Raw genomic sequence first — 26634 nt, forward strand, 5'->3', positions numbered from 1 at the left:
CTGCTACAGGACGCTGTTGGTGCGCTGGAGCTGGTCCTGGAGGGCGGCCATCATCTCGCCGCAGCGGCCATCGTTGAGCAGCACCTCGGCAAAGTCGTCGTACATGGTCTCCTCCATGTTGGCCATTACCAGCGGCGTGCGCTTGTTCAAGCTGATCGTCGGATACTTGTTCACCGGCGCCACCCTAGAATCATCATCATTTGTGTTGTGTGTCGTGTGGTCAGTATCAACTAAAATTGTGAATTGTACGGTAATTGGGGAGTACACACCTGAGCGAGGTGCCCATGACGATGAGGAGGTCGCACTCGTCGAGCCACTGACGAGCGCGGGTGACGTTGGCGCGCACCAGCCGCTGGCCGAACGAGATGGTGTCGGGCTTGAGCACGCCGCCGCAGCCGGGCGCGAGGCAGTGCGGCACGGGCTCGCCCGCGGCGATGCGGGCCACCGTGGCCTCCATTGGGTAGAGGGCGTCGCACGTGAGGCAGCGGGCGCGGGTCGAAGTGCCGTGGAGCTCGACCAGCCGGGCCGGGTCGAGGCCCGCGGTGAGATAGAGCCCGTCGATGTTCTGCGTGAGCACGCCCAGCAGCCGGCCCTGGGCCGCGAGGTGGGCCGCGATGTGGTGCGACGGGTTGGGCTTGGCGTGGGCCGCGATGGCGTACAGGTCCGCGTGCATGCGCCAGTAGTTCACCTGCGCCTCCTCCTCGGCCACGAAGTTCTGGAAGAGCTCGTGCTTCTCGCTGTACTTGCCCCAGATCGTGAACCCGCCCATCACCCCGCCGTTGTCACGGAACGCAGGAATGCCCGACTCTGCAGACCACACAATACAACACAAACGTCAGTGCGGCGTGTGCGTGTGCGTGTGCGTGTGCGTGTGCGTGTGCGTGTGCGTGTGCGTACCGGTGGAAACGCCGGCGCCGGTAAGGAAGACGATCTTGTGCGAGTCGCGGATGAGGTCGACGAGCCTGGCCAGACCCGCCTCGCGCCCGACGTACTGTTGCGCGGGCTTCCACGCGTCGTTCAGGCCGTACTCGACGCGCTGCTCCCACGTGCGCTCGTAGCGCTCCACCGTCACATCGTCATCGGCGTCGAATTCGGCGTCGTCAGCGTCGTCGTCTTCGTAGTCGAGATTGGCGCGGGCCAGGCCCAGCGGATCGTCGAGCACGAACGTGCAGGGCAGGCCGCCGCACAGCACCTGGTCGAGGCGCTCGAGCGTGGCGCCGAACTTGTCGCGGCCCGGCCCCGGCGCGTAGCCGGCGTAGCTCTGGCGCAGCTGGGCGCGCATGTCCTGCAGGAAATCGCGGATCGTGGTGAAGCGGCCCGTGCTCGCCGGCGAGTCCAGGTCGATCTCCGGAATGGCGATCGACGTCGTGTCCGACTGTGTGCGCACACACAACCGACCATCAGCACACGCCACGCACGACACGCACCGCACACGCGCAAAGAGAAGAAGGGGAGGCAAGTACGCGGAGGATGACGCGGTCGAGGTCGTGAAAAGAGCGAAGGCCGATGGTGATGCGCTTGCCGAGCGGCGGGACGTCGGAGCCCAGCTCGAGGTAGTCAAAGTGCTGCGGCTGCGGCACGAACGCCTCCGCGCGGCGCTTCCTCCCATTCTTTGCCTCCTGCGGTGGCTGCAGCACCAGCCCGGCATTGATGTCCATTCTGGGCTCCCAAGGCGAGCGTGTCAACACAACTGTTCTAGAGATGAAGGATGGAAGGGAAAGATGTTGGGAGGGAGACGTACGGAACGTGAAGGCCGTGCTGGGCTTCATGCCCGGCCAGCTGTGCGCAGTAGTATCGGAAGAGGGACTCCATTCAAATTCAATAAATGCCCACAGGATTCGAGGTTGCAGTCCTTAGCTTGCGTGTTGTGGTTGTGGTAGACATGCCTGCGTTCCTCCTTGTACCCTGAGCTAGCCGTTCATGGAAATAACTACGATCAAAAATAAGGAAAATGCCAAACTGATGAAGTGAAAAATAAGGAAAATGCCAATTGTGCGAATTGTTGAAGATGGAGAAGGTGGAGGTGATGGAGAAGGTGGAGGCTGTCGCGCAGGATGGACCAAAGTCGACCAACATCACCTACCACCCGCCGTTGGTGACGCGGGCTGAGCGCGAAGCCAGCGCGGGCCACCGCGGCTGCACGGTGTGGCTCACCGGCCTCTCGGCCAGCGGCAAGTCCACCATCGCCACCGCCCTCGAGCGACAGCTCGTCACCTCTCGTGCCTCATCTTCGACCGGCGCCATCGCCTACCGCCTTGATGGAGACAACTTCCGTGCTGGATTGAATCGCGATTTGGGATTTTCGCCTGCTGATCGCGATGAGAACATCAGGCGGGTGGCCGAGGTGGCCAAGCTGATGGCCGATGCCAACGTTGTGGCTGTGACGGCCTTCATCTCACCCTACCGCGCTGGCAGAGATGCCGCACGGACCCTGCACGAAAAGGATGGTCTCATCTTCGTCGAGGTCTACGTCGATGTCGAGCTGGCCGAGGCCGAGCGGCGCGACCCCAAGGGCCTCTACAAGATGGCCCGCGAGGGCAAGATCAAGGACTTCACGGGCGTGTCGCCCGACGCGCCCTACGAGCCGCCCCTGCAGCCCGAGATCCATCTGCGCACCGCCGACAAGGGCCTCGACGCCTGCGTGGCGGAGATCGTGGACTACCTCAAGGCCCGTGGCGTGCTGCACGCATGAGGACCTCGCCAACCCACCCTCTTCGTCCCTGCTCTGCCCAACGACGTTATTAAGTGATAATATTTATTATTTAATTGTTTGTTGCAGTGTAAACTTGTTTACATCTTGGGCAGTGAAGGACACTGATGATCCTGCACAGTGATGAACATCACGTGTGTGGTTTATTGCACTTTGACTGTCCAAGTGGCTCTCTAGTGTTACAGAACAACAACTTCTGGTAGCCAAACAACATTGCAGTGTTGGTTGAGCCCCAAAAGACAAACGCACCCAAAACATAAAATAATAAATAATAAATAATAAATACTACTATCTACATCACAGATCTCCTTTGAGTCCCCTTTACCTGTAAGCCAAGTGAAAAGAACACCATCAAGGTCAGCTCAGGAGAAGGTACAAGAATAAGAATAAGAATAAGAATAAGGGGAGAAGGAGGGAGTACTTGTGAGGAGACGAGGAGGCGAGGAGTTGGACGTTGAGTTGCATGCACAGGTTGCCTCCCGTCACGTTGCCCTCCTTGTCCTGCAGCGCGAACCACTTCGGTCCGATCCTGCCCCGGTCGGCATCGCGCATGATGTCTCCCAGCGAGATCTCCAGCCTGTGTGGACCACGTGCACACGTAGTGTCACGTGAGACATGCACGACGAAAATGTCATGGGTGGACACCACGGGGGGGGGGGCGAGGTGCGTGCCTGCCCAGTAGAGGGAAGTGACCGGCCTTGTCCGACGACTTGTTGGTGTCGAACACAGAGACCTCGAGCCGCTGGTCCGCCAACGGGTCGCCCAAGTCACTGAGTTTGAACAACAAAACAAAGCGAACCAACCATCAGAGCTGTGCGCCGTCGTTGTGTGTGTGTGTGTGTGTGTGTGTGACCAAAGACAAAGAGGGTAGGGCGTACAAATGAAATCGCTCGAACCAGCGGGGCTGCTCGTCGAGCTTGCGCACGCCGGTCCTCTGCGCCGCCTTGCCCCACTTGACCTCGCAGTAGGGCGACAGTCCTCCCTCGCCGACCTCCGGGATCGCCGCCTGTTCCTTCGACGCCTTCACGTCGATCGGTTCCTTCTTCTTCTCGCTTCGTGCCTTCTCCAGCTCTGCCGGGGCATCACCGTTGCTCTTCGTCTGGTGATGGCGGTAGTTGTTCGATTTGTGGTCCACCGAGTCGCCGTCGACGCTCGCAACTAGATCCTTCGCCTCGCGTATCCACACGAACAGTTGCCGGTTGACGCTCGCCTTCTTTTTCCGTCCGCCGGCTGTCGTTTCTGCAGTGCCTCCCCAAATACACCAGAACGGCGTGAGTATTCGCGCAAGCCCAGTGTAGGCGACTGTGTTGTGAGGTGTGTGTTAAAACGCAGTAATGGGAGGGGGTGAGGGTACGGATGGAGTGGGAGGACGAGAGCAGGGCGCGTCGAGTATTGAAAAGGACGCCCAGGAGGTCCATGTAGCCGGCCTTGATGAATCGCCGCATACTGCTCTGCATCGCAATAGGCGTGCCTCGGGGTGTACGCGGGGTACCCGGATCCGCCGAATTCTGCGACATGCCACCACCGCCCAGTCCGATCAATCACTCGGCCATCTCAATGCACACGGCACACACTCACGACTCACGGCACACACGACACACGTATGAGCTGATGGGAGCGCTCACCTTTTTCAGGTCGATAGTATCTTTGGCGGAGTCGGCATGGTCGATGCAGTTGACGACGGTCAGACTGACGCCGTCGACCGCGGCCAGCACGCAGCCGAACGGACCCGTGAGCGGGGAGAACATGGCCAGGCTCAGCTGTCGCACCTCGTCCGCGCCGCCGTCCTTCCGTGGCGACAGACTGCGCGACCGGTGCTTGAGCCGCTTCTTGGTGCGTTCGTCGTCCTGGCCCGGGGTCGCGAGCACGCCCTCGAACTGGGCGAGCAGGCAGTCGAAGGTGTGCTGGTCCACCAGATCGTAGAGCAGCGTCGACAGCGACATGTTCTGGAGATAGTTGCCCATGTCGCCCTTCTCGATCAGCAGACACAAAATTTCCAGCTGTCCCTTGGCTGTTCACACAGGACACAACACAACACGATACGACACATACGACACACATATTAGGCATTGAACACACACACCACACACACGCACACAAGGGCCCCCAGTTGGAGTACCAATGACTTCGACGAGCGGGTCTGTCGCCAAGGCGAGCGCGGGCACCTTGTCCTTGCCGTCCTTCTTCTGGGCCTTCTCCTTCTTCTTGTTGTCCTCCTTCTCCTTCTTCGACTTCTTGTCCTTCTTCTTGCTGTCCTTCTTTTTGTCCTTGTCCTTGTCTCGCTCGAGCGTGTTGGCCTTGGTGGGCATCGGCGACGAGCTCGACAGGGCCTCGTTGTAGTGCGCGCCACCACTACCGCCGACGGCGCCGCCGTCCCTCCCGCCGTCGCCGTCGCCGCTCTGTTCGCCGTTGCCCGAGTCCTCCTCCTCGCGCTCTAGCACCAGGTTGCTGCTCTTGACCATGCCCTCGGTCGAGATGAGCTGAAACGCCGAACGCCGCTTGCCGTGCTTCATCAGCACGATCAGCACATCGAGCACGTGTCGCTTCTTGTTGTGCTGCTGCTGTTGGTGGCTGATGGCCGAGCTGCTGTTGGAGTCGCCGAGACCCGTGGAAGCGGCCGTGACGGTGGTGGTCGTCGACTCGCCGCCGCTGTCGCTGCTCTTCATGTCGAGTCGGTCCCGCATCTGCCTGAGCGCGCGCTCGCGGGCCTCCTCCTCCTCGGCGTCGTTGGGCTCGAGCAGGAGCGTGATGGTGTCCCACTCGCGCAGCTTCGACTTCTGCGAGATGAAGTGCTGCGACGAGTTGGCGCCCGCCGCACGCAGGCCGCCATTGGTGCCCTGCTGGTTCTGGTGCTTGCTGGACTCCTTCTCGCCCTGCTCGATGAGCAGTCGCAGGATGTCGAGGTGGCCCCGGAACGAGGCCTTGAACAGCGCCGTCTCCCCGTTGCGGTCCTTCTCCATCATATCGGCGCCGTGCGCCAGGAGCTGCTTGACGCACTCGAGCGAGCCGCCGGTGCACGCGTAGTGGAGAGCGGTCTGGCCGGAGGTGTCCTTGAAGTTGGCCTTGGCGCCCTTCTTGATCAGCCGGTGCACGATGTCGGCGTGGCCGCCGGCAGCGGCGCGCATGAGCGGCGTCTGCCGCTGGTCGTTGGTCTGGTGCACCAGGGAACCCTTCTCCAAAAGAAGCTCCACGCACTCGAGCGACCCGCTGGCGCACGCGAGAGGAAGCGCCGCGTTGCCCTGTTTTTTAACAGCCAAACACCAGAAACCAATTAGCGCTCTTTGGGGGGTTGGGTTTGGGTTTGGGTTTGGGTTTGGGTTTGGGTTTGGGTTTGGGTTTGGGTTTGGGTTTGGGTTTGGGTTTGGGTTTGGGTTTGGGTTTGGGTTTGGGTTTGGGTTTGGGTTTGGTGGCATACCACGGGATCGCGGGCGAGGATATCGGTCTCCTTGTGCGAGAGAAGGAATTTGAGGATGTCAGCGTGTCCGCCGGTGGCGGCCATCAGAAGCGCGTTGACGCCCTCGTTGTCGGTCTTGTTGATCTCGGCGCCCTTGCCCACCAGGAGCGACACGCAGTCAAAGTGACCGTTGCGCGCGGCGAAGGTGAGTGCGGAGATGCCCTCGGCGTTGACGTCGCGCGTCTTCTCCAGGGTGAGCTTGAGCCGGTTGACGTTGCCCATCGAGCCGTACTTCATGAGCAGCGCCTGCTGCAGCTGCCGTCGCTTCTCCTCCTTCTGCTTCTTCTTCTCGGTCTTTATCACCACGCGCTTGGGTGCTTTGCTGGCAGCCGAATCGCTGCCGCTCGACACATCCGACGACTCGTCGTCCGAGCTCAGCCATTCCACCTCGCCCTCGAGTTGATCCTGTTTTGAGTACGCGAGGCAGCGTGTGAGCATCGATTCGTTCGATGATATAGATGCGGGCGCTGGGCCAAAGAGGAAGGTGCGCACACGGACCTCATCAAAACTGTCAATCTTCAATCCAGCATCGTAGTCACCGACGATAGTCAGCTGGAAGACGCCCTCTGCATTGCACAACAACAACGCCATGGTGAGTGTTAGAACAGTTGTTTCTTTTGATTGTCAATTTTTGATATGTTGTTGTTGTTGTTGTTGTTGTTGTTGTTGTTGTTGTTGTTGTTGTTGTTGTTGTTGTAGAAGGTAGTAGGTGGGAGAGAGTACCGACGCCGGGGTACTTGACGCAGGGCACGATAATGTAACTGCCCGGGAGTATGTACACCTCCTTGCTCACGCTCTCGGAGCCGCGTTCCATCCAGCTGAAGTAGTCCCCGCTCTTCACCACGTCCTCTTCTTGCGCCTTTCGCTTCCGCACCAGCTCGCTCAATTCTATAACCAGCACATAGAGTTGCGCAGCGTTTCGTTAGCGATGGTGTAACGAAGAACAAGCCAACAATAATAATAATAATAATAATAATAATAATAATAATAAAATACCTGCGATCTTGATGATGTAGAAGCCGAGCTGATTCTCCTTGCCCAGCGTGCTCTGTAGGTTGACAGAGATGATGCTTCGCACGGACACGGAGAGCCAGTACTGGGGGTTGTCCACCCACGTGTGGTTATTGAGACAGCCGCCGGCCGACTTGCCTCGCCATTCGCCCTTGATGCGCGCACGTCACCAAGTCAGCCACAACTACGTTACAACACATACAACGCGGCACGGCTGTGCGACCAACTACATACCAGCTTGCGGGTGGGATGGCGCTGCTTGAGCAGTTTGAGCCCGATGCGCAGCATGCCGCCCGGCACGGAGGTGATGCCGTCCTTGGACGTGGGCTTGAACTCGTAGTACTTGGCCAGACCGAAGGCCATGCTCTCGTGCACGAAGGGGATGTCCTTGAGCGGGATGGAGACCACACCCATCGCGTGATTCGTTTCCGTGTCCACCACCGTAACGCGCAGCTTCGACTCCAGGCTTTGCACGGGGCTGATGATGATGGTTGAACACAGCGATGAGAGTGCCAGAGGGTTGGGTTAGTCACCGATCACGTGTAAACCAACTGGAGGGCGGTGTATTACGCACAAGTTGATGTGGGAGCCGAGGCATGTGGGCTGGGTGGAGAGGGGCACGAAGACGTTGGACGGCAGGATGGCCTTGTTGCCTACCGACAACACGCAGCCATATTGCAGATCCGCGTCACTCGTCGAGCCTCCTGACGGCGCACCTGGTGTCGATTTAATTCCATTAAAACCTCGACACAGTCTGACCCTCAAGGGAAGGAGAAATGACAACGCTATTTGTTTTCGATTGGCCGTAAATAAAATGGGGAAGATTGGACCAAAGGGGAGGGGGCTGCGTACGAGGTACTTTGAGGTCATAGAGGATGACGCGGAGGGAAGCGACGCATTCCCCCCTTGTAGGTCGTCGCAACACGGAATTGCCGCCTCCTTTGCTTGCGATAATTGAACTACCCAAAGATCCCGATCTATCCTTCAATACGCGCACCCTCCTTCCTGCGCCGCCTCCGACAGCCGGCACCGCGCCTCCTGCTCCTCCATCTGTCCCCTTGGCTGATCCTGGTGCGCCAGCCCCCGGCTTGCCTCGAAGCCTCATCTCGTCACGTTATTGCAGCCCCACAGTTCGCCACCAAGAGAAACGAAAGAATAAATTGCGATAAAATTAAAATTAAAATGGCCTTTTGGGCGACGGTGGCATGGAGCCTCAGTAGCAGACCCAATCGATTTGGGGCGGGCCTGTTGTTGTTCAGCCAACAGATCAGGCGAGCGGCGGGTGATGCATAGAGGGCGGTGGTCTATCGTGCGTACCGTACTCGTCGTATTGCTGGCTCGTTAGCCAGGCGTCGTCGAACGCCGCGAGGGAGGCGAATGCGGCTCCGCCCTGCACGTCGCCAGCAGCGGATCGGCCCTGCTCATCACGCGTACGCACACTCCTGGAGGAGACAGCAGCTGCACCTCGTGCTGCAGGCGCTGGCCAAATCCGGGCATCGCTGACGACCCGCCCGCGAACACAATGTTCCCGAATAGCTCCGGCCTATGCGAGAAGGTAGAGTGGTTGGTCGATGCTCTCTCTCTCTCTCTCGTTTGGTGAGTCGTACACCGGGTCGCGCACGGTGTTCTGCTGCATGTCGGCAATGCGCATGTCATCCTCAAAGTTCAGCGACGTGAAGCACAGCGCCTCCTTGGCCTCTGCAGCGTCGTCATTGCCAGATTAGTGAGATTCACAAATACACTCATAACGTAATGAAACACGGCCTACGTACGGCGCACTTTCTGGGACTCAGAGGTGGTACGGAGTCGCTGGTTTGGTTCACGATTTTCGTTGAGCAAGGCGCGGAGGACCCCGGTCAGTCCGTGCCCTCTGGCGATTTCCAATCTTTGCGCGGCGTACTGCAGGCAGTGCCCTGTTGCATGCATCAGCAACCACCATATGGTTGGTGGTGGTGCCTCCATCAATTGTGCCAGCACACGGCGAACACTGAACGATCGAGTACCTTGATACACGGGCGCCACGTCGATGATGTTCTCACCCACGTCCACGACCAAACCGGTTTTGAGCCCGTTTGCCATCAGCGCCGCGACCGGCTGACACACCACACCACACCACACCATACATCACGTCGATGAGCACCACAGCCCTATGCAGAGCTGCGTGGCTGAACTCTGATGGCACGGGCTCCACGTGGAGGAACCTGAGCGACGGAGCAATAGGCCGGAACGTTGAAAGTCTCGAGCATGATCTGGGTGGCCTTTTCTCGACTGGCACGCGATTGCGCGATCGGCTCGAGGTTCAGCACGGGATGGTCCATTGGCTGTACAGAAAGCTCCGCGAACGCGTGTGTCCTACATCAAACGGTACACACGTTTCAGTTTGTGCGTGCGTGCGTGCGTGCGTGCGTGCGACCAGCGCACCAGATAAGCTCCATGTCGTCCCAGTTGGTTACCACTCGCTTTTCGATCTGCCGCGCAAAATGTCAGGGCGTTAGTGGGGTACAGCGTGTGGGAAGCGTAGGCCGTACAGGGAATCTGCAGGTGAGGTGGCCACCTCTCTGGAGGGCCACGTCACCGGTGTAGACCTTCGGGGTGAAGGAGTGGCAGTGACGTTGGCGACCCACTATCGTAGGGAACGTCGCTCGGGGCTTCTCTTCCCCGCCGAATCCTGGTGCGGAGATCTGCCATCAGCTACTCTCTGTCGTGTGTGTGTCGTGTGTGTCGTGTTGTCATGTTTCGTTCGCTTGGTGCTGGCGTACCAACTTTGGTATTCAAGGTGCCGCTGTCGATGACAATCGCCGGGGGGCGGATGCCGGCGTTGACATCGCCCACGGTGAGAGCTGATGGCAACATGGGGCCGCTTCTGGTCTGCCACCGGTGAGCCAGCTCAACGCCTTTGCAATGGTGCTCGAAGCCGAAGCTCTCGTTACCGCCCTCGATATGCCGATTGCGAGGCACCTGAGCCTTGCGCCGACCGTCCGCCACCATGCGTCGGCACAGGCCATACCAGTCCGCATTCCACGACTTCTTTTCGGTTGCCAGCGACGACGACGACGCAGCAGCATTAGTCGCGAAGTGCTGCCACACCGGGTTCATGCGGCCGAGGCGGTAGAGGGCACGACTGGCCCTCATGACGCGCAACACGTCCCCCGGGTCGTCCAGGCAGCTCACCACCCGCTCCAGCACCTGCTCACGCACATTGAGGTGGTCACTGGCCATGGGTAGTGTGAAAATGGCCTTGAGGGGAGGCGTATACGGAGAATGGCAGGGTGGCCCGACCAGCGGAGGCGCTGGGCGTGAAGCTGCGCTGCAATTCGAGGGCCTCCAGGTAGGCCTCCACAAACCCGGTCGAGTCCCTGTCGCGGTACAGCGACTGTCGGTGGTGGTTACAACAAACTGGTGCGCGTATCAAGGGACATAGGGGAGAGTAAGGGAGGGAGACCTCGGAGAGTTCGTAGAGGCTCACGATCCGAGTCCATGCCAGCTCTTCTTCGGGTGAGATCGAGCGCGGCGTGAGGGCCGAGTCCACCCGCTCGAAGATGAGCTCCGTCCGCAGGATGTACTTGACGCCGCTTAGCAGCGGTGCGCCCTTTGTTTGATCGTGCGCCAGACGTCAGACCCACGTATGCACACGCACAAGCGGAACCGCACACGCATGATGTTGTGGTACCTCGTGCAGCAGCTCGTGGCGAAACACGACGGCCGAACCGGTCTTGGGCTCAACGCTGTATACCACGTTGTGCTCCTGCTGACTCCTAGTCTCGGAATTTACCTGTGAGTGAGCGCAGATGGCCCAAAAAAGACAGCCATGATGAGCGCACCTGGCGATATGCGACTCTGCTGCGGACTCAGTGATTCTCTGGGCCTGTGGTGTGTTGATGGCCGGCCGTAGGAAGTTGGTGTGGCCGCCCACGCAGGACGGCTGCGAGCGGGCGTCGTTGAGGTAGATCACCACCGTGAACATGCTCGCCCGCTTGGCGCTCGGCACCCACGGCCCGTCGATGTGCGCACTGAAGTGGCCTCCTGTGACGTCGGCACGTGGAAAAGATGGTGAGCGACACATCACTGCACAGCCATGTGATCGAGCTCAAAGGTTGAGGGCTGATGGATGAAGCACGCACCGGGATGGTAGCGGGCAAACTTGAGGCACTCGTTGAGCCCCACGGGCAGCCACACGCCCTCAGTCCCCGGCCCCATGGGCACCCCCACCGCATCTGAAACCCGAGGCCACACTGGATCAGTTCTGCCGTCACGGCGCACGGCACACGCAAAGAGAGTGAGCACACCAGAGGGACGGAGGCAGGGCAGCAGGCGCTCGAAGAGGGCGCGAGCGGCGTCGGGCGAGAGGGTCAGGAGGCGGTCGCTGGTGCGGTAGTGCGCCGGAAACTCGCCTTCACCGGAGGCCGAAGCTGAAGAGGAGGCGGATCCTGCCGCCAGGGGCTGCATGCCGGCTTCGTCCAGGTGGCGCACGTAGAAGGCGCACTCGTCGGGCGTGAGCACGTTCTCCACGAGCAGTCCCACCTCCTCTTCGCCACCGCCTCTCACATCGAGTACACGCCTCCGCTGCCCGTCTGCAACCCCCCCCAAACACGGTCAGCAGCTCATTTTGCCCCCCCCCAAGCTCAAGTCTGATGTACGGTGAGCGGACGACAATAGGGAGGGGGGATGGGGCAGGCTCCTGAACTTGCCGCTGCCGCCATCGACCTGCGCCGGCTCCATCTTCTTCCCCCTTTGCTTTAGTTTTGTCACAAAAGGCGGCACTCGCCTCCAATGGGCGCGGGCTCATTTTGTTGGGGGTTGTGCTGTGTTGTTTCTGTACACCACCTCGGGCTACATACATCACGATGAAGATGAAGGGGTCGAGGTTGGGAGGGCGGTGGTGGCGGTTGATGGCAATGGCAACGGCGACGGCGGCGATGGCGTTGATGGTGGTGCCGAGGTGGTGGCTGCAGGCGCGGCGGAGGAAGGAGGCTCCTGAGTCGAGCTGGTGGGTGAGGAAGCCGCAGAGGCAGAGGCTGCGAGAGTGGAAGTGGCGGGCAAAGCTGCGGCGGCGGAGGCAGCAGGTGGCAGAGGAGCGGCGCTCGCCAGCGGCAGTGGTAGTGGTGACGTTGGCGTTCCTGTGGCGCTGGTTGCAGGAGCTGGCCTGGCTGTTGGGGTGCCTGACGACGTCGAAGTCGGCGCCCCCGAAGTCGTGGCCATCGGCACAGCGGAGGAGGAAGAAGTAGAGGAATGTGCAGCGAGGGAAGAGGCAAAGAAGGGCGGGCTGACGGGCGCGGCGTAGACGGTCTCCCAGTCGCCGGCGGCGAAGGGGTTCTCCTCGATGATGACCGGCACCGGGTTGGCCATGCCGTGGTTGGTGAGAAAGTCCAGCTGCGGGTTGTTCCGCACCGCGCAGAAGACGTGGTACGGCACCAGCGACACGCCCTCGTGTGGACCACCGGCCCGGGCCTTCTCCTGGCCTCGGCACACGATCAGCGAGTCCCGCACGAGATCGCGCGCGAAGCTGAACGCCAACTGAGAAGCAGAAGAAGACGCCCACGTCAGCACAGAGTTACATACTAACGTGTGGGGGAGAGGGTGAAGGTGAATATAAACCTTGCACAGGAGGTTCTCGACGACGTGACCCTGGGCGGTATTGGTGTCGAGGGGTATGTCGATCTCCTCCAGCATCTTCGGGATCTCACCGGCCAGGAACGGCCTGTCCCGGAAGTGTTCGTAGAGCTATACAGTGCACGTTACGTTGTAGTGTTAGCCGACCGGCCAATGTGGTCCATCGACATGGCGCAGCTTATCTCATAGAAGTCGAAGAGAGGAAGCAGACCTTGGTTCGGACTTCGGCCAGATGCGCGTTGATGGGATCCTTGACCACGTCCATTTCTGGTCCCAAGGCGCACCAAAGCGGACAAATAGAGTTAGCTGGGTTCAGGCCTGGCACTTGCGCGGTGTGGCGGAAAGCGCTTACCGATGGGTTCGGGCTTCACGGCCATCAGCCCGGAAGAAGGCGCAGTAGCCGGAGAAATGACGTCTGAGGAGGAGGAAGAGGAAGACGTGGTCGTCGCTTGAAGCGCGGCTGGCGGAGGCGAAGGCGGGACTGAGGACCCGGGCGACGTCGGCACGTGCTTCCAGGGGGTGAGCGTCGAAACGATCGCCGTTTCGCCCAATCGTTGTCTGCATGGGCATGAAAAGTGTAACTAAGGCAGCTTCTCAGTTTCGTGTGTTCGCGTGTTGACCGGTACCTGCACAGCTTCTGTGTGGCCTTGAACGACTCCAGGGGAAGATGCGTGCGGCCGCAGAATTTGCAGTGCCGCACGACCGGTATCTCCACCTCCACCGAGACCTCCACCTGAGGCGTGAATAATGGTTATGGTCGCGTAGGTGAGCACCTACGGCCACGACGGCTTGAAGCGTCAAAGCGACGGGGGGACATACCGAAGGAACCTTGTTGTGCTGGCGGCACCACAAAACCACCTTCTTGGTGGGAATGTCGAGCTGTATCCTGCTCCGCACGAATTCCCTGACCTTCCTCGCACGCTGCCACTGTGGTCGTAGTCGCGTACCGAGACGTCAGCACACGGGAGTGGCCACGAGAGTACGCAGAATGGACGATGCGCGCGTACCTCGGTGGACTTGCGCTTGCCCAGGTTCCACGCACGGAAGGAGTCGTCGCTCTTGGCGTACGAGTAGGGCAGGACGGCCTGGCCGCGCTTGTCGGCCACCACGGGGAAGAGCGCGCAGCCCTCATCGAGCAGCTCCTCCACGTCGTCGGGGAACACGACCACGGGCTGCGGCGGAATGCTGACGTCAGCAAACGGGTCGGCCATCTGCGGCTTCTGGTCGACGACAGCGGCGGCGCTCCCGGCATCGGCCGAAGGGAGTGCCGAAGGGACTGCCGCCGCGCGGACCACTGGCGCCGACGTTGACGGTGCAGACTGCCCAGTGTTGACAGGCAGAGCTGCTGCGGGCAACCGTGGCGGTTGTTGCGGTTGCGGCTGGGCCTGCGGGGTTGCCGCGGACATAGCCGCGAGTGCAGCTGGCAGGCCCATCGGCTGATAAGCAGCCGCCGCGGGCGGAGGGGCCGGTGTGGGAGGGAGGCCGGGAGTGGCGACAGGGGCGTGGGAAGGGGCGGGAGCAGAGAGTGGATTGGTCGGCAGAGCGGGTGTAGGCAAGGCGACAGGGACGGGTGCGGTTGCGGCGACAGCGGAGGGCGATGGAGTGCCGGATGAAGGTGAAGACAGAGGGGTTACAGCTGAGGGCGTAGCTGTTGGCAGCGCTGCGGTGGTCAATGCGGCAGCGGTTTGGACTGGGGCCGCCGAGGGAGCAGTGGGCGTAGGGGAAGGAGTGGGCGGAGAGGATGATGACGAGTGAACAGCAGTGGCGGAAGAAATCGCCTCCGCTGGGATGGCGGACGAGGATGATGCGAGAGATGTCGAGGAGGTTGCAGCGGCCGACGAGGATGCAACATCAGCTGCCGGAACTGCAGTTGATGACGACTCGCTCGCGGTGGTGACGCCAGACGCAGAGGGGAGGGAGGACACTGCGGCCTGATCGGTCGCCGGCGGCTGCAGCGTTTTTTGCTCTGTTGGAGCTTCCTTCTTCAGTTCCTTCGGTGTCTCCTTCTCGTTCTCGATGTCCATGAAGTTGCCTCCGGGGCTGCTCGGAGCATCACCACCTGCAGCAGGAGCAGGGGCATCGGCGTCGTCACCGTCGAGATCAATTTCGATGATGTCGATGTCTTCTTCCTCTTCGTCGCGCGTTCTTCTCTTGACGACCGTCGCCTCCATTCGTTCGTCGTCTTCCTCGCCTTGCTCCTGCTCGTCGTCCACCTTCTCGTCCTTGACCTTGACCCTCGGCCGCGGGGACTCTCTCTTCCGGCCCCGGTTCTCCTTGTCCGTGACCTGTCTCGACCTCGCCTTCTCCTTCTCCTTTTCTTTTCCCTTGGGGCCGCCCTTCTCCCTCTCTCGCTCCTTCCTTCGCTCGTGCCGAGACGCCTCGAGTTCGTCTTCGCTGCGCCGGTCGGGGAGAGCCGGCCGGCTGCTCTCGCCACCGACCCTCTGGCGCTTCGCTTTGAAGCCTTTGGCGTTCTTGGCTGGCAGAGCGGCGTCGATGGCACCATCGATGACGTCGATGTCCTCCTCCTCCCGGTCGCCTTGCTCCTCGTCTCTCGCTCGCTTGCCCAGCGCTCCGCCAGTGCCCGCGGCTCTTGCCGGCTGTAAAGGCTGCGGAGGCCGTGAGCCTTCGGGCGGCGCCTGCTGTCGCTTCCCCGCTGTGGCAGACGAGGGACTCTTCCCACTACCCGCGCCCTTGGCGGCCACCGGTAGCTCTTCGCTCTTTCCGCCGTCACTCCCTCTTTCCCGACTCGGCGGCTCCAGCTTGACGGTCGGGGGCTGCGTGGCAGTACTGCTACTGGAGCTGGAGCTTGAGCTGGCACTGATGCTGGTGGGACGCTCCTCCTCGAAGAATCGTCGGTTCAGCTCCACCTCCACCGGCGTCTCGCCGCCCAGCATTTGCAGGCCCGAGTGGGTTTGGTCCAGCTAGCGGAAAAAAAAATGATTAAAAAATAACAGAAAAATGAGTGCTTGGTCGGTTGAGCGAGAAGCAAAGGTGATGTGGGGTGCACCTTGAGGTGATGGATGATGTCCACCGGCTTGTTTCGCGTATCCACGAAGTGCAGTTGCACGCGAACCGGAAATTCGCCCCATCCTGCAGAGAAGAAAACGAATTAGATGCGCAGTCCAGGTGGCTTTCAAGTGGACCCACAGATCGCAAGTGGTGTGTATACCTCGTCGCGTGAGGTGAAAGGGCGGATGCAAAACTTCGACCACATCGTTTGGCGCAAAGCTGGGATGGAGGAAGAACCTCGCCTTCTTGACGAAGTGACTGATGTCGGGTTCCTGCAAGTACAGTACCGTACAGTACATACTCTGAATCAGCGATGCCCGAGGCTCTGAGGACATGATGACCGCCCCCACGTGAGATTGGGAGCGCTGCGTACCTCTGCCGGTCCACGCACGTAGACCATCCACTTGTGCGTCGATCTGTCATCACCATCTCGAGAATCTATATATCCGGGCCTGTGAGTGAGCCAAATCTCGAGATTCACACTACACGACCGAACGCTGCATTGGAAGGAGGAGGGGCGGTACCGGTTGGAATGAATTTGGAGGTGTTGCCCACGATGACCTTCTTCTTGAGGTAGAATCGAGACACGTTCTCCGGCACCTCGCCCTCGCTCAAGGTTATCTTAAGCGGCTTCTCCGTCTGCGTGCGCCATTCCGTGTGTGTTTAGTGTGGCTGAGCGGTTGTTGCTGCAAGAAGCGCAAAAGAACCTGTGTAGGTGCGGTAAAGCTGCGCGGGTAGTAGATCATGGCGGTGTCGAGTCTGCTGGGGTCGTCGGCGGGCACGTCGGCCTCGTTCACCACAGTACCACAGGCCAGCACGGCATCGGCGTGGGTGGCGAACTTGATCTTGTGCATGATGCGACAGTGGTTCACGAAGCCCAGCACGTTCAAGAACTTCTCGCGCTTGCACGTCGGGCAGACCAACCTGCGATCGATCAGAGAGAGAGAGAGTAGGTTACGTGATACATCAGCGCCAGCTAGCGAGGCAGAGTACAGGGGAAAGGACGAGGCGACGTACTGCACGAATGAGTTGTCGGGCCTGCGAGCGTACAAGGGGCCGGCCTTGGGGGAGATTTTCTGTCGTTTGCGTTTGGGGCCTGTGCGCACAAGCCCGTCAGCCGGGGCCGCAAAGAAGTGGGAAAGAGGGGAGGTGGTACTTACCACCTTCGGTGCCGCTCTTCGCTGCGCTTTGCTTCTCCTTCTCCTTCTCCTTTTCGGTCTCCTGTCCCGCTTGCTTTCGTGTGAGCTTCTCCTTCTCTTTCCCCTTGTCCTTCTTCCTCTTGTCCTCCCGTCCCCCGCGTTCCTTCTCTTTGCCTTTGTCGCCGGCCTTCTTCTCGCTTCGCTCTTTCTCCTTCGCAGCTGTTCGCTGCTGCGGAGCTTCGCTGGGCTCCACATCTGTGAGCGCCTTCCGTCGTTCGCCCTCCCTGCTCTCCGCACTCTTTCTTTGCCGCTTTCTCCGCTCTTCGCGGGCCTGCTTGAGCCTTTGCACTTCTTCTGCCTCCTCCTCCTCGTTCTCATCCGCCTCTTCGTCGTCTCCGTCATCGCTGTCGGACATGCCCAATCGCATGAAACCGCCTGCATCGTCGCGCATGCACAGGTCACCGTAAGTTCAACAATAGAAGTGGAGAGCAAGTGCCCAAGCGGCTGGCCCGTACGGTTGGCCCAGGCCTCGTGTAGACGCTCCAGAATCATTTCGCCCTCGTGCAGGCGGTCCTCGATGAGTCGCAGTTCACGGCGCTTGTATTCGATCTCCACGTCGAACTGCACGGCGATGATACGTCGAACCTTCTCCAGCGTTGCCTCGTCTGCGTACCAGGAAAAAAACACGTGAATCACTCCGCTGATATACGCCGACACAACACATGCATACGCAACACACGGGCGGCACACACACACACACACACACACACACGACACACGACACGCACGCGACACAAAACGCTGTTCCGTCTCTTCACCTGTGGGAATGCCCTCTGCCCGAGGTGGCTGGAGAAGAGGTGTGGCTGGCGGGGAGAGAGGCGGTTGCGAGGGCGTTGGCGGTGGCGACATCGGATGCAGCATCGGGGAGCGCGGTGGCCCGCCATGAGCACTGTGCGAGTGGTGCACCGGGCATGCCTGACAAGTGCAGCACGTTGTTGTTGTTGTCGAGGAAGACGATGAAGATGAAGTAGTAGTGGTGGTGGGTAGAGTGAACATCGAGGATGAACGCGACATCGAGGAGGGAGGCAGCGGAGGTGAAGTGGGCGCAAGTGTGGGCAGAGCGCCGGCGGGTGCCGAGGCCGAGAGGGAGATGCCCGATGAGGACGACGGCGACGGCGGTGCGGCAGACGAAGTGGCCGCCAGCGGAGAGGGCATGCGGCGCCGGATGCCCAGAGATGGTGGACGCCGCCCGATCGTCGAGGCCAGCCTTTGCGGTGGCGATGGCGATCGTGCCTGCTTTTCTTCTTCTTCTTCTTCTTCTTTCTCTTCTACCTCCTCTGTATCCATGGTGTTGTCGTCATCGCCGTCCACGACCACCTCTTCCTCCTCTTCCTCCTCTGCCTTCTTGTTGTTTTCTGTTCGTTCTTTCGTTCGCCTGTCTTCGCCATCGTCGCGACGTCGACCACGATGATCGTCCCTGCTCCGGTCTTGCTGCCGCCGTCGCTGCTTCTCTTCATCTTCGCTGCGACTATCGCTGTCGCTGCGCCGGCCTCTTCTCCTGCCGCTGCTGCTGCTGCGACGCTGCTGACGGTAGCGAGAGTGGTACCGACGACCATTTGAGGGAGAACGCGATCTCGATGATGTTCTTGACCTCGAGCGTGATCGAGACCGAGACCGAGAGCGCGAACGTGACGATCGTGACCGAGAGCGTGACCGAGAGTGTGTTCGCGATCGCGATCGTGACCGAGATCGCGATCGGCCCTTGTTCTTGCGATGAGATGAAGAGGGGGGTGGGGATGCGACTTTCTTCTTGAACGAGGGGATTGACCCCGGCCTGACGTATCTTCGCTTGACCGGCGATGTGTAGGATGAGGAGGGTGCCGTAAGGGAGGAGGTAGAAGCCCCCTCGCTCTTCTTGCTCCCCATACGCGACATTTCTGGGCAATAATTATGATTATTTTTTTTTTCCCCAATTGCCGATTACTATTCAACGAATCTATGAGGGTCCTCAATAGAGACGCATCTCCATTCGATGATCGCCTGCGCGTCTTCTCCTTCTTCTGATTTGTTTGTGTTTCTTTTCCAAATCTTTATTTTACTGTCAGAATCAAAAAGTAACCGTTTCGCGCCTCTCTATCGCGCAGCTTTTCTGCTCCATGCCCACCCCGCAAAAAGTTCGTCGGCAAAGCACACAAGTTTCTGATAAACACATACCCACAACACAACAACCTTGTACCACAGCCCCCGCACAACCTTGCACCACAGCTGTTGGACTGCAGCAGGACAAAACCAAGGTGCCACGCCCCCTCCCAAGCGGGATCTGTGAATTTAAACTGTTTTATTTTTATTATTGGATTGTATTAATTATTGATTCGTATCTTGGATCGATGCGTTAGCAGAGAGAGCAAAGCATGTGGCAACAGCAACCACCCTCCTATCCTTCGGCCCCTGGCGCCTACCCGCCTCCGTACGGCTCCACTGCGCCCTACCCGCCTCCCGGTTCTGCGGCAGGCCCCGCTGGCTATCCGCCCCGCTACCCGCCCCCTCCCGGTACTGGGGTACGTACTCTCGCTGCCCTCCACTCCGCTGGTGCCCTGTTGCAGTGCACTCACCGCTGTGCCGCTATTTTATTTTTATTTCTTTATTATCATTATTATTTTACCGCAGGCGCCTCCGTACGGTGGGTATCCGCCACCGCAGTCGCAGCCCGGCTATCCGCCGCAGCCACAGTCCCAGTATCCGCCGCCTCAGTCCCAGCCCGGCTATCCCGGCACCTACCCGCCCCAGTCCTATCCTCCGCCGCAAACACAACAGCAGCCTCAGCTCTGGGTACAGCTCCCTCCCACACATGTGCGGCGTTTGTCGCCTTAGTGACACAGCCGACTATCGATTTGATCACAGGCGTCGTCGTACTATAATCAAGTCCAGCAGCAAGAGCTGTCCGAGCTCCAGAAGTGGTTCAACAGTGTAGATAGGGATCGCAGCGGTGCCATTTCGGCCAACGAGCTCGCCAACGTCGCAGTGGGTGGCATTCGGCTGGGCATCGACCTTGCCATTAAGGTTCGATCAACCGTTCTCGCGCGCGCGCCATTAGCGTTGACGGCGTCTGCTAAACGCATTCCGTGTTACGCTTCGCAGCTGGTGAGGATATTCGATGTGGACGGTAATGGACAAATTGACTTCAGGGAGTACGCCTCCCTCCACAAGTTCCTGCTCAGCATGCAGCAAGTGTTCTCCATGGTGCGCAGACAGTCCCCTGTTCTATTACCTGTCAATTCCTGCCCGAGGCCATTGACTGACCGGTCGACCGACAGGGCGACAAGGACCGCAACGGACGGTTGGATTCGAGAGAGATCCACGAGGCGCTGCGGACAGGCGGATTCAACATGTCTTACAATACGTCGCACGCGCTCTACCGTAAATACGATACCACGGGCTACGGCTTGGACATGGCCCAGTGGATCGCTCTCGTGCGCTCCTCTCTCTCTCTCTCTCAACACACACACACATATACCACCACCACCACACTGCACGTGCGTGATTCGTGACTTCTCACCGCCTTCGTGCCTATCGATGCTGCAGGTGGCGCATGTGGCGATGACACGAACGGCCTTCGAGACCAGAGATCGGGAGCGGAAGGGCCAGATCGTCTTCAACTTTGATCAGCTCTTGGAGTTCTCCGCCGCCATTTGATCACCACATTCATTGAGACGCTTGCAAACAGTGATAGGTCCTCTCAACATCGACGTGTTGGTGGTGTGCAACTTCTGCCAGTACACCGTGGAGTGGCTCGAACAAGAACGACACCGTCGAGGGGGTCAGTCGTCGACTTGTTTTCTTTCATCTGCTTCTACGCCCCGACATACCCCCTCGCTCGAGGGTGCTACCCAATGGTCTACCCCCCGTGCACCAGGTGTCGACTACATCGATAAGAAGTACACACGCCCCATAGAGCTCGGCGTGTGCCGCAACTGCACAGAGCCGGCCATCGCCACCAGTAGGACGAGCACCACCCTCAAGCTTGAATCAGACCAAGATCGAGCGTACCGGTGTGTACATCATAATAACGTTTTATTTTACGTACTCTTCAGCACTTCGCGCGGAAGAGAGATGGGCCTCAGGTCTTTGGGGTTCGTTCTTGTTGTGCTTCTTCTCTTGGCTTCGGTCGGCACCGCGACGGAAGAGGCCGGCAAGATCGATGCCGCGGAGACAACAGAGACTGAAGCCGTGGTGCCGCGACCGAGCATCCCGCCGCTGAAGCGATTTGTAGTGGATGAGATCGCATCGAACCACACGCTGGTGCGGAAAGAACTGGTGGGGCGAGGCTGGGTGGAGCCCTCCCGAGCAGCCAAGAAGCGAAGCAGCTGGAGCGGCAGCGGCGCCGCCACGGCGCACTTCCTGTGGACCTGGTCCGTCGATCGCACCAAGGCCGCCCCCGCCGGCCAAATCGTGAATCACTTCCCCCACTTCCAAGAGATCGGCACCAAGATCGGATTGTGGAAGAACCTCTACGCTCTTCATCAGGCCGAAGCCAGTCTTCTTCTTCGGCAAGAAGCTGGAGCCGATCTCCACCCACCACCAGCCGGTGGTGAGGGCAGAGCTGCACCAGTGGTGACAGACGTGCACACCTTCTTCCCGCGGTGCTACCTGCTGGTGGGCGACCCCGAGGCCGAGCGGACGAGCGATGTGGTGGTCGACCCGCTCGTGGCCGAACGGGAGAAGCGGCGCTTCATGGCCGACTTCCTGCGCGGCGAGCCGGCGCCCAAGCTCGTCGCGTGCGATGGCGAGGAATGCACTTCGTCGTCGTCGGCCCGTACCGACGGCGCTGGTCAGCAATTGTCTGAGCTCAGGCCGTGGCCGCAGCAGCCTAGCATCGAGGGCTCCAAGAACATCTGGATTGTCAAACCGTCCCGGGCAGCTCGCGGCGTGGGTACGTTCACTCTTCGCTCTTCGCTCTTCGCTCTTCGTACAACTTTCTCTTTTCTTTTCTGCGGGTCTAATCAATGCGTTTGTGGTCGGGCTGCACAGGCATTCAGCTGTTCTCGAACCTCACGGCCCTGTTGGAGCACACCCTGGGCGTCGAAGCCGCCGCCGAGCTCATGGCCGCACCCAAAGACTTTGCCCCCGGGCCTTTGTCTTCATCGGTGGCCACCGCCGCTGACCAACCTGCTGCTGCTATCGACACCAACGCATCCATTCCCATCGGCCACTCCTCGTCCACACTCAACCCCGACCTGACCACCTACACGACCACGAGCGCGACCCACGACAATGACACTGCCGCCGCGAGTGCCGGCGACCCTTCAACAGTCGCAGACGAGGCACCATCATCGGAACCTTCGTTCATCGTGCAGAAGTACATCGAGCGGCCGCTGCTGGTTTCGGGATTGAAGTTCGACATGCGCCAGTTCGTGCTAGTGGCCTCCCTCGACCCGCTCGTCGTCTTCATCTCTGACGACTTTTACCTCCGATTCACCGCTCAGCCCTTCACCCTCGACAACATCGACGACAGGTACTCTCTTACCACTCTGTAACCCTCGTTTCTCCCCCGTGTCTCCTGTGCGCACCGCTGACATGTCCCATAATCTCTTGCGCGTGTGTGCGTGTGCGGCGATGCGTGTGCGCTTCAGGTTCCTTCACCTCACGAACCACCAGGTCCAGAAGCACGCACCCGACTTCCACAGCGCCGAGATCAAGGAGAACCAATGGAGCAGCCGCACCTTCATCCAGCACTTGAGGTGGCTCTCCATCTCTGTTTCTTCTTCTTCTTTTCCCTGGTCCTAATGACCAGATCTGGGTGGTCTCAACAGTGATACCTATGGCGAGGGTACGTGGGAGAAGCGCATAACGCCGCTTATCGATAAGCTGATCGTCACCACCATGCTTTCTTGGCCATCCAGTGGTACACGACACCACACGACACGACACGACACGCACACGACACGATACTATACGACCCACGATGTACACGATGACACTACACACGACATGATTGACGGACTTTGCGTTTTATAAATTTATGTGTGTAGGCCATAGGGAGGGCAGTTTTGAAATGCTGGGGCTCGACATCATGCTTGATGAGGACCTGCGGCCGTGGCTACTCGAGGTCAACACCAATCCCGGCCTCCACCTGCTCACTGATGTGGTCAACGAGCACCACCCCAAGTTCGTTGCCGATATGTTCAAGGGTATGACCACACACACACACACACACACATACACCACGACACGCCACAACAGCTGGGCAGTGATTGATGGGTTTGGTGTGTAGTGATCATCGACGAGAGGGCGTCGTGGGAGGCCCTGCCAGCATTCAACCCCACCTTCACCGCGGGCGAGGAGGCGCCGATGGTGGTCGGCAGCCTGCGACTGGCCTACAAGGGCCACAAATCGACGACCGCCAGCCAGCCGCCTGCGACAGCCAGCCCCCGCAAGCAGCGCCAACGCGGCAAGGTGCGAGACTGGGATAATTTATGATCGATGCACACGCACGCGTGTTCGATTTCCAGTTCGTCGCTGGAATCGATGAAGCTAGTGGTGTGCCGAGGTTGGATATGCTGGATACGGCCATACTGCGCAGAAAGCACCGCTTCCCATCTGAACAGCGAAGTTAAGCTGCGCCAGGCGGTGTTAGTACTGGGGTGGGCGACCACGCGGGAATCCACCGTGCCGTATCCTTTGTTGTGATAGCGCAGCATGCGCTTTTGATCCTTGCTCATCCACATACACGCCGACATCAGCAGCTATCCTCATCTCTCTGGCCGAGCTTCACTGCGCGCAGCCCAGGAAATTCTTGAGATGACCCATTGCCAGCAAACAACAAACAACGGAAGTAAAAAAGAACAGAAGACCATGCAAGCCAGCAAGGCGAAGAAGCCAACAAGGTGTCCAGTCCCGCCTATCATAGAGAAGGGTCTTTTGCAAGTGGTGAGTGGTGCCTAACCAATCTCGCCCACCTCAAGGAAAGAGAAGGAATGCTTCCACTGCAAGGAGGTGGGTCATCTAGCCAAACACTGCCCAAAGGTCAGAGGGGCTGGTGTTCAAACAGGAGATGATGCCGCCCTGGTCTACACACCACCACGAAGACACAAATTTGAAGCGGAGAAGGATCGAGCAGCCTTTGCACAGAGGGTGAGAGCCTTCAAGTTCCAGAGCCGCAAGTCACATCAGTACGCCACTCACTTCCATGCGGAAGCCAAGCTGACACTCACCCTTCTACCCCTCAAAAACCAGGCTACAGCCCGAGCTGTACAAGCCCATGATGGAGGAGGTCTTGGCCTATCTTGTGTGGGCGCATGGCCAAGCCAAGGCGCTCATGGTGCGCCCTAGGGATGTCCGCCTTGCTGTTCGCACCAAGCCTATGACTTGCCCACCTGGTACTCGCACTTGAGCCCTCCAACGAACCACGTTTTACTATTCACACCTCATCTCACCTCACCCGTGTCAGGTGAGCTCACCTTTGCCGACACGTCGGCGATGACCGGCTACATCACATTCTCGACCGCCGCCATCGAGCGCGGCCTGCACGACGCCAGCGAGTCAGGCTATCCGTGCGAGCAGCCCTTCTTGGACCAGTATTGCCGAGGATTGAAGGAGGAGCACCTCATGTGGCTCCTCCTTCACGAGTTCACCCACCTCTTTCACGGTACGTACCACCATCTTTAGTGCCGAGCGATCCTCGGTTCGCAAATTGACGTGTGGTGCCGCCACATCCGCTCCAGGGTTCAACAACGACCGGCACGACGAAGCGTTCTTCGAGCAAGTGGCTGCCTTTGCGGAGGAACATCCCTTCCTCTTCTGTTCTTCCGAGACAGATCAACACCTCGACCTCAGCGATAAAATATAATCACCCATCACTTCGTCCAGAGATGAACGCAGGTCAGAGCAAAGAAAGAAAACGAAAAAGAACGAAGCAAGAAGTGTTCGCGAGAGGGGAAGAACGAAAGCGAAAGAGGCAATTGCAAGTTGGGATGTGTGTACGCGGGAGCGTTTGTATTTACTACAGTGTTTACAGCAACACCAGCCAAGGTGCTCACTTAGAAGCACTTGCGGTGGACAATAGAGGGACCCGACTCGTCGTACTCCTCCTTGGAGATCCACATCTGCTGGAAGGTGGAGAGCGAGGCAAGGATGGAGCCACCGATCCACACGGAGTACTTGCGCTCGGGGGGAGCGATGATCTTGATCTTCATGGTCGACGGCGCGAGGGCGGTGAGCTCCTTCTGCATGCGGTCGGCAATGCCGGGGAACATGGTGGTACCGCCGGAGAGCACGACGTTACCGTAGAGGTCCTTCCTGATGTCGACGTCGCACTTCATGATCGAGTTGTAGGTGGTCTCGTGGATACCGGCCGACTCCATGCCGAGGAACGAGGGCTGGAACAGGGCCTCGGGGGCACGGAAACGCTCGTTACCGATGGTGATGACCTGACCGTCGGGAAGCTCGTACGACTTCTCGAGGGCCGACGACGAGGCAGCGGTGTGCATCTCCTGCTCGAAGTCGAGGGCGACGTAGCACAGCTTCTCCTTGATGTCACGCACGATCTCGCGCTCGGCGGTGGTGGTGAACGAGTAGCCGCGCTCGGTGAGGATCTTCATGAGGTAGTCAGTGAGATCGCGACCGGCGAGATCGAGACGCAGGATGGCGTGGGGCAGGGCATAACCCTCGTAGATGGGCACGGTGTGGGTGACACCATCGCCGGAGTCGAGCACGATACCGGTGGTACGGCCCGAGGCGTAGAGCGAGAGCACGGCCTGGATGGCGACGTACATGGCGGGGGTGTTGAAGGTCTCGAACCTGATGGGAGAGAGAGAGGAGGTGAGTCTATCTTTCATGCGAAACCACACCTATTGCGTGGCGGTGATGGAAAAGAGGAGGAGGCTCGTACATGATCTGGGTCATCTTCTCGCGGTTGGCCTTGGGGTTGAGCGGGGCCTCGGTGAGCAGCACGGGGTGCTCCTCGGGGGCCACGCGGAGCTCGTTGTAGAAGGTGTGGTGCCAGATCTTCTCCATGTCGTCCCAGTTGGTCACGATGCCGTGCTCGATGGGGTACTTGAGGGTGAGGATACCACGCTTGGACTGGGCCTCGTCACCGACGTACGAGTCCTTCTGGCCCATGCCGACCATCACGCCAGTGTGGCGGGGACGACCGACGATCGAGGGGAACACAGCGCGGGGGGCGTCATCACCGGCAAAGCCAGCCTTGCACATGCCCGAACCGTTGTCGATAACCAGAGCCTGAACCTCGTCTCCCATGTTGATGTAGTTGGTGGTGGTGTTGTAGAGTTGTAGTAAACTGAAGAATACTGCGCGCGAGGGTTGGGTTTTATTGTGGCGGTGGTGCCAACGGCGTTGCCCTTGTCGCCTGGTGCCGAGACTCCTGGCTTCTCCTGCACTCCGCAAGTGGCCAATGGGCGGTGGTCCCGGAGCTGAGGGCGCACAGTAACGGGAACCAACAAGGCAGGTTTGCGGTACTGCGGGCATCAATGGCCAATCACGTGTGCGTAATAAATCCTTCGCTTCCCCTGCGCTCTTACCCGTTGTCGCACAATTTCGCAGCCGAAAAAAGGCAGAACACGAAACGTCGCAGGCGACGTCTGCCGCCAGCGAGGCAAACAATGGGACGGCATTCAACTGCCAGCTCGCTGGGGTGGCAAGCTACAGGGCTGGCGTGCACCTTGGAGACAACAAAGAGCATTTGA

At 59.5% G+C, this 26634-nt stretch overlaps 10 protein-coding genes and 1 pseudogene across 10 annotated transcripts; 4 read left to right on the plus strand and 7 right to left on the minus strand.

Moving 5' to 3' along the window:
• Positions 1-3: 3 nt before the first annotated feature.
• ACA1_361150 (transcriptional regulator, Sir2 family protein) lies at positions 4-1812 on the minus strand (the record flags this gene model as incomplete). Its single annotated transcript, XM_004352503.1, has 5 exons — positions 4-184; positions 270-807; positions 898-1375; positions 1464-1659; positions 1742-1812. 5 exons carry the CDS (start codon positions 1810-1812, stop codon positions 4-6), a joined length of 1464 nt encoding a protein of 487 aa, XP_004352555.1.
• A 196-nt stretch (positions 1813-2008) lies between these two features.
• Positions 2009-2692, plus strand: ACA1_361160 (adenylsulfate kinase; the record flags this gene model as incomplete). Its single annotated transcript, XM_004352504.1, has 1 exon — positions 2009-2692. One exon carries the CDS (start codon positions 2009-2011, stop codon positions 2690-2692), a length of 684 nt encoding a protein of 227 aa, XP_004352556.1.
• Positions 2693-3067: 375 nt separating this feature from the next.
• On the minus strand, positions 3068-8225 carry ACA1_361170 (calpain large subunit, domain iii domain containing protein; the record flags this gene model as incomplete). Its single annotated transcript, XM_004352505.1, has 14 exons — positions 3068-3287; positions 3418-3480; positions 3589-3949; positions 4065-4218; positions 4336-4721; positions 4830-5949; positions 6126-6569; positions 6657-6730; positions 6888-7052; positions 7161-7326; positions 7410-7653; positions 7750-7879; positions 8028-8080; positions 8173-8225. 14 exons carry the CDS (start codon positions 8223-8225, stop codon positions 3068-3070), a joined length of 3633 nt encoding a protein of 1210 aa, XP_004352557.1.
• A 163-nt stretch (positions 8226-8388) lies between these two features.
• Positions 8389-10307, minus strand: ACA1_361180 (actin subfamily protein; the record flags this gene model as incomplete). Its single annotated transcript, XM_004352506.1, has 9 exons — positions 8389-8420; positions 8493-8592; positions 8640-8711; positions 8785-8873; positions 8948-9088; positions 9179-9269; positions 9377-9496; positions 9704-9843; positions 9935-10307. 9 exons carry the CDS (start codon positions 10305-10307, stop codon positions 8389-8391), a joined length of 1158 nt encoding a protein of 385 aa, XP_004352558.1.
• Positions 10308-10383: 76 nt separating this feature from the next.
• On the minus strand, positions 10384-11894 carry ACA1_361190 (uncharacterized protein; the record flags this gene model as incomplete). The annotated part of the gene is made up of 7 exons (XM_004352507.1): positions 10384-10548; positions 10618-10764; positions 10846-10930; positions 10997-11198; positions 11297-11389; positions 11462-11746; positions 11813-11894. 7 exons carry the CDS (start codon positions 11892-11894, stop codon positions 10384-10386), a joined length of 1059 nt encoding a protein of 352 aa, XP_004352559.1.
• Positions 11895-11957: 63 nt separating this feature from the next.
• Positions 11958-13996, minus strand: ACA1_361200 (annotated as a pseudogene).
• A 640-nt stretch (positions 13997-14636) lies between these two features.
• Positions 14637-18868, minus strand: ACA1_361210 (YEATS family protein; the record flags this gene model as incomplete). Its single annotated transcript, XM_004352508.1, is given in 13 exon segments — positions 14637-14649; positions 14664-15706; positions 15793-15875; positions 15955-16066; positions 16168-16232; positions 16319-16433; positions 16502-16718; positions 16845-16890; positions 16955-17368; positions 17449-17598; positions 18001-18514; positions 18540-18844; positions 18862-18868. 13 exon segments carry the CDS (start codon positions 18866-18868, stop codon positions 14637-14639), a joined length of 3084 nt encoding a protein of 1027 aa, XP_004352560.1.
• A 221-nt stretch (positions 18869-19089) lies between these two features.
• On the plus strand, positions 19090-20626 carry ACA1_361220 (EF hand domain containing protein; the record flags this gene model as incomplete). Its single annotated transcript, XM_004352509.1, has 7 exons — positions 19090-19227; positions 19333-19491; positions 19634-19762; positions 19835-19993; positions 20072-20173; positions 20248-20403; positions 20516-20626. The coding sequence occupies 7 exons, from the start codon at positions 19090-19092 to the stop codon at positions 20624-20626; spliced, it is 954 nt and encodes a 317-aa protein (XP_004352561.1).
• Positions 20627-21043: 417 nt separating this feature from the next.
• Positions 21044-23410, plus strand: ACA1_361230 (Tubulintyrosine ligase family protein; the record flags this gene model as incomplete). The annotated part of the gene is made up of 6 exons (XM_004352510.1): positions 21044-21863; positions 21962-22445; positions 22564-22671; positions 22744-22835; positions 22963-23121; positions 23205-23410. 6 exons carry the CDS (start codon positions 21044-21046, stop codon positions 23408-23410), a joined length of 1869 nt encoding a protein of 622 aa, XP_004352562.1.
• Positions 23411-24194: 784 nt separating this feature from the next.
• ACA1_361240 (uncharacterized protein) lies at positions 24195-24779 on the plus strand (the record flags this gene model as incomplete). The annotated part of the gene is made up of 3 exons (XM_004352511.1): positions 24195-24309; positions 24381-24578; positions 24655-24779. 3 exons carry the CDS (start codon positions 24195-24197, stop codon positions 24777-24779), a joined length of 438 nt encoding a protein of 145 aa, XP_004352563.1.
• A 190-nt stretch (positions 24780-24969) lies between these two features.
• Positions 24970-26188, minus strand: ACA1_361250 (actin-1, putative; the record flags this gene model as incomplete). The annotated part of the gene is made up of 2 exons (XM_004352512.1): positions 24970-25729; positions 25821-26188. The coding sequence occupies 2 exons, from the start codon at positions 26186-26188 to the stop codon at positions 24970-24972; spliced, it is 1128 nt and encodes a 375-aa protein (XP_004352564.1).
• Positions 26189-26634: the final 446 nt, after the last annotated feature.

This window comes from Acanthamoeba castellanii, assembly GCF_000313135.1.
Source record: "Acanthamoeba castellanii str. Neff unplaced genomic scaffold scf7180000084622, whole genome shotgun sequence".
Taxonomy (NCBI): Eukaryota; Discosea; order Longamoebia; family Acanthamoebidae; genus Acanthamoeba; species Acanthamoeba castellanii.